Below are 9207 nucleotides of genomic sequence, written 5' to 3'. Positions count from 1 at the left end.
ACAGTGCGATTGGCACAGGACAGAGCAGAGTTTAGGGCTGTTGTACATAGGGTCGCTATGAGTCGCAAGCGACTCGACGGCACATAACAACAACAGCAGTGTATGTGAATGATTATATAAAACACAATGTACGTGAATAAAAAAAAAATCCAAAGTGAACTGGAGATGAGGAGAAGTTGGAGAGGAATGAAAATGTGTATCAATCAGTGAATGAAAATCCAGAAAAAAAAAATAATGTGAGATCACAAGAGTTCATAGAAAGAGCCCAAGAAATGTACCTTAAATCTCATGATTGCATTTACAAGTTAATTTAACTCAATTACTGTACAGATTTTTTTCTTTGCAAAATGTTATTCACATTTGTCAATAGTCATACAAGTGCCTTTGTATCTAGACATGATAAAGTTGATGAAATGGGGGGGAGGGTTAGGAGGAGGGAAAAGTGCAACAATGTATGAATGGAAATCCAAATTCTCTGTACATTTTAATTGAAATTAATAATACATTTTAAAAAAGAATATAAAATTTTAAAGTTGATGAAGTAGAATTCCAGTGTACCTAAAAGCTTTTATTCTGTCTTACTGAATGCTCAAAGTGCTTGAGTTTAGATGTGATATCTCTTTCCAAATGCACTTCCACTGTGATAGTTTGACTCTCCTGTTTTTGGTTGGGTAGAAACTGGAAGAAGCAGCATCTCGTGCAGCAGAGGAAGAAAAGAAACGCCTTCAGACTCAAATGGAACTGCAGGCCAGGTTCAACACAGAACTGGAGCGGGAGAAGCACGTGAGTGCCCTTCATCTGGAGAGCTGCTGAGTTAGCACAGAGCCAGTGTCAGTGGAGAGGACCAGGGCTGTGAGGCCAAAGATGAGGCCAGCTTGCCAGCTTGGGGCTGCTACTGACTAGCAGTGGAAATTGGGGCAAGTGATGTGTTTGTTCATTCACTGTCCGTTTACTGAGCACCTTTTATACATTAGGTACTATGCCACATCTCAGGCTGCTAACCAAATAGTCAGCAGTTGAAATCCAACAGCTACTGGAGGATGATGAGCAGTTTCCTCGCGTTACAGATACACAACCTTGGAAACCCAGTATAGGGTCTCCATGAATCAGAACTAAAACAGAAGTGGGCTTGGGACTTGGTTTTTGGGTGCCAAGGGTAAAATGATTTAAAGAAAAGATATACTTTGCTTCTAAGACCCTTAGGTAGAAATTCATAGAACTGGTTGATAAATTGTCCAGTGGTTAGGGTAACAACATCTGGTTTTGCCTGGGACAGTTCCTGTCATTCTAATATAATTGTCCTTAGCATCCCTTTTTATTCTCAACAGCATCCTGTTTTGGATAACAAAAAGCAGTGGGGAAAAGGAAGCTTAGGCTCTGTAGGGTTTTTCTTCTGTAGCGAGGAGAGTGGGGCTTCTTGCAATCATGAGACTGTGAATTCTGTTCTACGGTTCTGTGTCGCTCTAATTATTCTTGGAGAGTCTCATTCCTAAGAGACAGGTTGCTTTATCCTTGGCTGATTGAGCAGAAAACAGATCTCCCCACACTGAGTTATATGTGGGATAGTGTTGAAATGAATAAATGCTCATTACATTTCCTTTAGCAACGTTTTGTTTCTTATTTAAAAGAAATAGTGATTTTGTTTTTGTTATAAGAGAAAAATCCATAGAGGAAGATGAGTGTGATGTGAGATAAAGGGCTTTACTCAGCTAGTAGATGTGGATTTTTTTCCCTCTGTTGTTCTTTTCCCTCTCACCGAGCTGTTTTTCTGCAAATAAGGGAGATTATTTTATAATTTCTTAGGACTGTTATGAAGGTAAAACGAACTAATGCAGATGCAAATACTTTATCAGTTATAGAGCCCTATGGGTATAGCCAGCTCTGGTGGCCTGATGGTAAGAAGTTGGCCAACACAGAGGCAGTGAAAGATGGGCAGTCTTTGACACCTGTTGGAGGGTCAACTATAAGTCTCTTCTGACTTGATGACACGTAGCAGCCACATTGGGTATTTAGAATGGCTTTATCTTCTGACATTTAATGAATGGTTTTTAAAACTTTTAAAACCAGAAAAGAAAACCATGCATTTATCTGGCCACTAGTTTTAACTGCTTGCATTTCAAGAAGAGGGTGAGCAGCCAGGTGAGCACAGGAGTTGATTTATCTATCTATTCCCTTTTATTTCAACACATTGAATAGGCTGTTGGCAGAGGTGGCAGCCATAAGACAGAAAGGAATTAAAGATTATTTATATAGTGTAACTTTTTATCTTGACTTGATTATTTTTTTACTGTTCTGAAAATAGACAATTGGTTTAATAATTGCTATAAATTTCATGATAAAACAAGGCAGATGGCAAAAATAATGATTAAAGGGGATATTACATAGCATAAAAAGATATAAGAATAGAGGTATTTCAAGGTTATTGACCAAATAAATAAAATGATTGCTAAAACATTTTCACCAGGATTGTACTGCAAAGGGTTACTGTTACTAGCACCACATACTGGATGTTAGATTTTTTTTTTAAATGTGTGTTCTGTCAAATCGGATCTGACTGGTCTAGGAGGTGATTGTTCCTCCTTTTTCAGCAGAGCATCTGGTGGATTTGAACCGTGCACCTCTGGGATTGCAGTGCAGCTTGCCACTCACTAGGCTACCATAGCTCGCCTAGATGTTAAATTCTTTTGAAGCACCACATGCATGCTTGCTTATGTTTTATCATCATCTCAGGGCCTAACTCCAATAGTGAATTGTCTATACTCAATAAATAGTTATAAACCCTTTTCAAAATCTGTTTGTCCATACCCTCTCTTTAAAAATGGCCTTTTCCCCCATTTTGTAAACACAGTTGCCATATAACTCATGCCCTACCTTTTACCACCAAACAACACTCAAAGTTTCCACTTTGTTCTCTTCCCTTCTCTCTTTTCTTTCTTTTGTAGGCACATCTTTAAAATTTATATTATACTTTAATGTAGAGTTAAAGCTATGGTCATCAAATTGATCATGAAGTAGACCAGAGTGAGAAAATATCATTTGGGTTGTGGTTTGTTTTCCTGGACTCTTAAACATTGTTATTGGGTGGGATGCTCTGATCTCCACCTTTACTTTAAGGACAGGAGAATGGGGTCTATCCACTCTGAGCTACTGCCTCTGTGGACTGTGGGCACTACTTTGGGGCAGGGGTAGAGTGGAAAACTTTCCCTGAGGCACAGGTGGTCCTGCTTTTAAATATGACCCTCTTATACCACCAGATTCGACAGCAGATGGAAGAACAGGTTGCCCAAAAGTCATCGGAACTGGAGCAATATTTGCAGCGAGTACAGGAGCTGGAAGACATGTACGTGCAGCTGCAGGAGGCTCTCGAGGATGAGAGACAGGCTCGACAAGATGAAGAGACTGTGCGGAAGCTCCAGGCCAGGTGCCCGATTAACTTGTATACTCTGCCTTTCTGTATTTTACTTGGGCTAATCGAGTTTCTAGGAAATGTCTAACACTCTGGTGGAGAGAAAGAGTACCGAGGTATCTTTGTTCTTGACACTGAGCTTGAGATGTAGGTCCAGATTGGAGGGATCCCAGGAGAGTTGGCTGGCTAACCCAGCTGGGCTCAGGGAGACCTGGCTTCTGGGGCCTGAGAAAGGCCTTACTGCTATTTCAGAGCCTCTTGGTGGATATATTTGGTCAATACCTTTGTAGTTGTATTCTAGATTGATCCCAGGATGAGCACCAAGGTGAAGTTTACTTTTTAGACCTGTCTCAGACCCGAGAAGCCCAGTGCTGCCTTAGGGTGGAGGGCTGGGTTCTGCTCTAGGCCAGAGCTGCTGCTGCTTTGTGGGGGAAATGAGGAAATAAGTGGTGTCCATTAGATCATTAAAGATTGATGAAATTCCTTAAATAATTATTACTTGGAATCCTAGTTTCAAAAGTTCTCAAAAGCTATAGATTTCCCCCCCACCTCTTAAAAGTTCAAAATCAAGCTTACTGAGTTTGATAGGTAGGATGCACTACTGGCATAGTCCACAGTGAGTTGCACTGCGAGGCCAAAGGCTGCATGCCTCTGGTGGTGTGAATCTACCAGCAGCAACTCGGGAGAAAGATGGACAGTTTCCTCATGTTCCAATTTACAGCTGTAGGAATGAGTTGGAGGATTGCTATGTCGAGTCTGACTGGTTTCTGAATGATGTTGTTCTTGTTAAGTGCCGTCAAGTCATAGGCAACTCATAGCGACCCTATAAACGAAAGTCCGCAACACTTGTGTGACTTTCCTCCTTTCTGCAGGTTCATAGATTTTCCGGAGGCAAGCTATTATGGAAGTGGATACCACACCTGCTTCCAAGCTTGTTTTAACTGGGGAGCTCCACCAAACACTATCCGCCATGGGTAACCAACCATTAATGCATTTGACACATCAGTGTCACATTGTTCAGCTTCACAGCAACCACAAGTTACCTCTGTACAACAAGTGGACACACCAGGGCTATATGAACTAGAAGAATGTTTGAACAAAAACAATGAAAAACAGGCCTGAGGGCTGTAGATTAAAAGTCACCCACCTTTGGCTTGGTAGCATCACTTTCTGTCCACTAGGCCAACTGATCACTCTCTGTTTTAGAATGATAGACCAGAGTATCTTAAACCATTTAGATACCTAACCTAGTGTGTGTAAAGAGCTTTTAAAGAGCTTTGCTTCCTTAGCATAGAGTTTCTGGTTTAGAACATGATATTAAGGTTGTATCTACCACTATGGGAGGACTAGCTGATAACATTGCTGATACTTATAGTTATTGTCATTTTAATTGGCTAGTACTTTGATCCAGAGACTTATAAAACAACTCTTGTATATTATTGACACTTTTTCTGCAATGGGAAATGGGCTTCCAAAGGGTTTGAAAGGTTTCCTAGTTACACAACAACAAAGAAGTTCCTCTAACATAGCTATATTCCATACTGATCTTTCCTAGAGAACCACTTTAGATGGGATGCCTTCGAAAGGCATAGTGGTGAAATTAGATGGTGTCCAATTATTAAAGAGAATAGGATCCTAAAGTTTTGTCATAAATATGCAGCTATTTATAATAAATAGCCAGTGGTCAATTAATGCAGAAGACAGTATGTCAAATTAAATGTGATCGAAGGATTTCAGAAATCAATGTCACTAATCAAGAGGAAGGAAACGTATGAGAGTCTAAAATCAGAGAGGTACATGGTTTGTATGTAAATTGGGCAGTCTAAATCCATTTTTTAATCTTGATTGGAAGAGATCCATATTTGTTCTTTCCCAAGAAAGGTGATCCAGCTGAATGTGGAAATTATAGAACAGTATAATTATCACATACAAGCAAAATACTGCTAAAGATCATTCAAAAAACAGCTGAAACAGTACATATATAGGGAACTGCCAGAAGTTCAAGGAGGATTTAGAAGAGGCTGTGGCACCAGGGATATCATTACTGATGTCAGTTGGATCCTGTCTGAAAAGAAGAAATACCATAAGAATGTCTATTGTGATTTATTGACTATGCAGAGGTGTTTGACTATATGACAAGTTGTGGCTGACATTGAGAAGAATGTGAATCCCAGGACACTTGATTGTGCTCATGAGGAACCAGTACCTGGAGCAGGAGGTTGTTGTGTGAACGGAGCAGGGGAGCACTGCATGGTTTTCAATTGGGAAGGGAATGTGTCAGGGCTGTATTCTATCTCCATACCTGTTTAATCTGTATGCTGAGCAAATTATCCAAGAGGCTGGGTTCTATGAAGAGAAATGTGGCATCAGGATTGGAAGGAGACTCATCAATAACCTGTGTTATTCAGATGACACAACCTTGCTTGCTGAAAGTGGGGAGGATTTGAAGCACCTGTTGCTTCAAATACAGCCCTCAGTATGGATTATGTCTCAATATCAAGAAAACAAAGATTCTTACCACTGGACCAAGAGGCAATGTCATGATGGATGGAGAGGAGGTTGAAACTGTCAACAGCTTCATGTTGCTTGGATCCACAATTAACACCTTTGGTACCAGCAGTCAGGAAATAAGCAAACATGTTGCACTGGGAAAATCTGTAGTTAAGGACCTTTCTAAATTATTGAGGAGCAGTGATGTCAGTTTGAGGACTAAGGTGCATCTGATTCAAGCCATGGTCTTTCTGATTATTAGCTATGCCTCTGAGACGTGGATAATGAATAAGGATGCCAGAAAAAGAATTGATGCATTTGAGCTGTGGTGTTGGAGAAGAGCACTGAACATCCATGGAAGGCCAATAAAACGGATAGATATGTCTTGGAGAGGGGGCAGCCAGAGTTCTCTTTGGAAGCAAGAATGATGAGGCTTCACCTCACATGCTTTTGACATATTGCTAGGAGGTGCTATTCCTTGGAGAGGAACATGATGTTGGGAAGGATGGAGGGTCGGCAAAGGAGAGGATATGACCCTCAACCAGGTGGATTGACAGCGTGACTGCTGCAAAGGGCTCTTGTGTGTCAGGAAATGTGAGGATGGCACAGGACAGGACTAGGTTCAGATCTTTTGTTCATAGGGTCATATTCAACTCGAAGGCACCTAACACAACATCAACAAATCCATTTTTTAATCTTGACATGAATTTGGAATTAGTTTAATTTTTAAACACTGCCTTTCCAAATGGCAGTCCCTTTAACATTTGCTGCTGACGTAGGTCAAATACGTCAAGGACCACATCCCTTATCTGTGAGATAGCCTGTACAGATACCTAATTTGTTTCCATATGGTCTTTGTCAGATAGACGCAAGAAATGATAACTTAGGCCTGAAGGGTCTTGAGATATACTTGGAGATAAATTTTTACAGTAGGCCTCCAGAAGCCAACATGATTGACATAACCAGAAAAACTGGTTATATGTGTCATTAACAGGTCTTCCTTGTATGGATCTTATCCTGTCACTCACAACGTTATATTTCAAGAAGGATCTACAAACAGCCTTTTTAACTATGAAAGTGACTCCATTTTTTTCTCACCCTTTCATCTCCAGCATAGTAGATCATATGTTTGTCTAATTCAAAATGTCCTATGCCAATCATTTTGCTAATAATAATACCTAATATGTCAATATTTATGGGTTCCATTTCTTTCTTGACAGTGTCTAGTTTTCCTACATTCATGCTTCTCACATTGACATACCAATCACTAGTTTCTTCTTACAATTGTTCCTCCTTCTTTGTTTCCAGATTTGAGGGCTCAGCCTCAGATGCCATAACTGCTAGTCTACTCTTAAGTGTACTCTGCTGTACATAGGGTTTTTGAAGGCCTGTTATATTTCAGAAGTGGATGGCCAATCTTTCTTCCTGGTCTGAACTTGGATGCTTAGTTTTAGAACAATATCAGTAAAATGCTGAGCAGATGAAAGACATTTCCCTTACAGAAATAACCAATACATTCACTGTCTCCCCCCAACCCAAGCACAAGTGTCTTGTCTCTTCCTTTTCCCTGCTACATCACCATTCCTTGCACTCTCTCCTACCTGGAAGAAAAGATGCCTTCAAACTGGTGCTGGAGAAGAGTCTTGAATATACCATGGACTGCTAAGAAAATAAATTGGTCTGTCTTGGAGAGGGTGGAACCAAGTCTCTCCTTGGAAGCTAGGATTTTTAAACTCCATCTCACAGACTTTGGGTATGTGGCCAGGAGAGACAGGTCCTTGGAGAAGGGACATCATGCTTGGAAGGGTGGAGAGACAGCACTGGAGAGGAAGACCCAAGATGAGGTGGATTGATACAATGACTAGGGCAATGGGGGTTGGTATATAGGAATTAGTGAGACTGGCTCAGGATAAGGCAGTGTTCAGAGCTGCTGTAAATAGGGTTGCAGTAGGTCATAGGCAACTTAAAGGCACATAACAACAACAACAATATATATATGTCATAGGACCGTCCTGTAAACTGAGTGGCATGTATTTTTTTACTAATCATGCTGTCCCACTTTTGTCTTATGGACCTATCACTGCCAACTGAGTGACATGTATTTTTTTACCAATCATGCTGTCCCACTTTTGTCTTATGGACCTATCACTGCCAAATTCTTGCTTTTAGATATCCTGCCTTCAACTTGGTCTTTCAACCAGTTATCAATTTTGTAACCTTTAGTTCCTGATCAAGCAATATAAGATGTATCCTGCTTTCTGTTCTGGGAGAGCATCCTTAATGAGAAGGATGTTTCCTTGGTCCAGACAGTCTGTCTCCCTCAATAAACATTATTTGCTTTTATTTTTAAAAAGAAAAGGAAAAAGAAGTCTTATTGGAGAGTCCAAATATTATGGAAAATTTTTTTCAACTTTATTTTTTTTATTAATTGAGTTTATTTTTCATTTCAATGAAGGAAAATTTTTTTTAAGAAAATATCATCTTTATTTTAAAAACTTTGCTACTACCCAAGTAATTACACTTGTAATCAATTGCTAGGTTATGTATAGATGTTAAAAATCATTAGATAATCTTTTAACTCAATCATGAAAGATACATTCAAAGGTCCCAGATTGACTTTCTGTCCTTCCCAAAATGCATTCGAGATTCCTCTTCACTCCTTAATCTAAGCCCTTCAGAGCTGACATTATCAACAACTAAATTATCCAAAACCGTTTGGAGCAATATGTCAACAGAGAACTGCCAGATGTGCAGGCTGGATTTAGAAGAGGTCGTGGTACTAGGGATGTTATAGCTAATGTTAGATGGATCTTGGCAGAAAGCAGAGAATACCAGAGTAATGTCTATCTGTGCTTTATTGACTATGCAAAGGCTTTTGACTGTGTGGATCACAATAAGCTGTGGCTGACTCTGAGAAGAATGGGAATCCCAGAACATTTGATTGTGCTAATGCGAAACCTATACTTGGACCGAGAGGCAGTTGTCAGAACAGAGCAAGAAGACACTGTTGTTGTTGTTGTTGTTATGTGTCATCGAGTCGTTTGCGACTCATAGCGACCCTATGTACAACAGCCCTAAGCCCTACTCTATCCTGTGCCAATCGCATTGCCTCTGACACACCCGTCCCAATTACCCCAGTCACTGAATCAATCCGTCTCATAGAGGGTCTTCCCCTCCTGCGCTGTCCCTCTACTCTACCCAGCATGATGCCCCTCTCCAAAGACCTATCTCTCCTTACAACATGCCCAAAGTATGTCAGACGAAGCCCCAGAATCATTGCCTCCAAGGAGTAGCCTGGTTTAACCCTCTCT

General features: G+C 40.4%; 1 protein-coding gene across 2 annotated transcripts in view; it reads left to right on the top strand.

Moving 5' to 3' along the window:
- Positions 1–9207, top strand: part of SWAP70 (SWAP switching B-cell complex 70kDa subunit) — a 153141-nt gene that overhangs the window by 129968 nt on the left and 13966 nt on the right. For both annotated transcript variants that reach the window (XM_006885421.1, XM_006885422.1), the window contains 2 exons: positions 676–783; positions 3255–3421. In XM_006885421.1, coding sequence (XP_006885483.1) covers positions 676–783; positions 3255–3421 — 275 coding nt within the window. The remainder of the gene's footprint in view (positions 1–675; positions 784–3254; positions 3422–9207) is intronic.

Source organism: Elephantulus edwardii, unplaced genomic scaffold (genome assembly GCF_000299155.1).
Source record: "Elephantulus edwardii isolate Elephantulus edwardi_28Jun2011 unplaced genomic scaffold, EleEdw1.0 scaffold00044, whole genome shotgun sequence".
Taxonomy (NCBI): Eukaryota; Metazoa; Chordata; class Mammalia; order Macroscelidea; family Macroscelididae; genus Elephantulus; species Elephantulus edwardii.
This window is presented reverse-complemented; position numbering and strand designations above follow the sequence as displayed.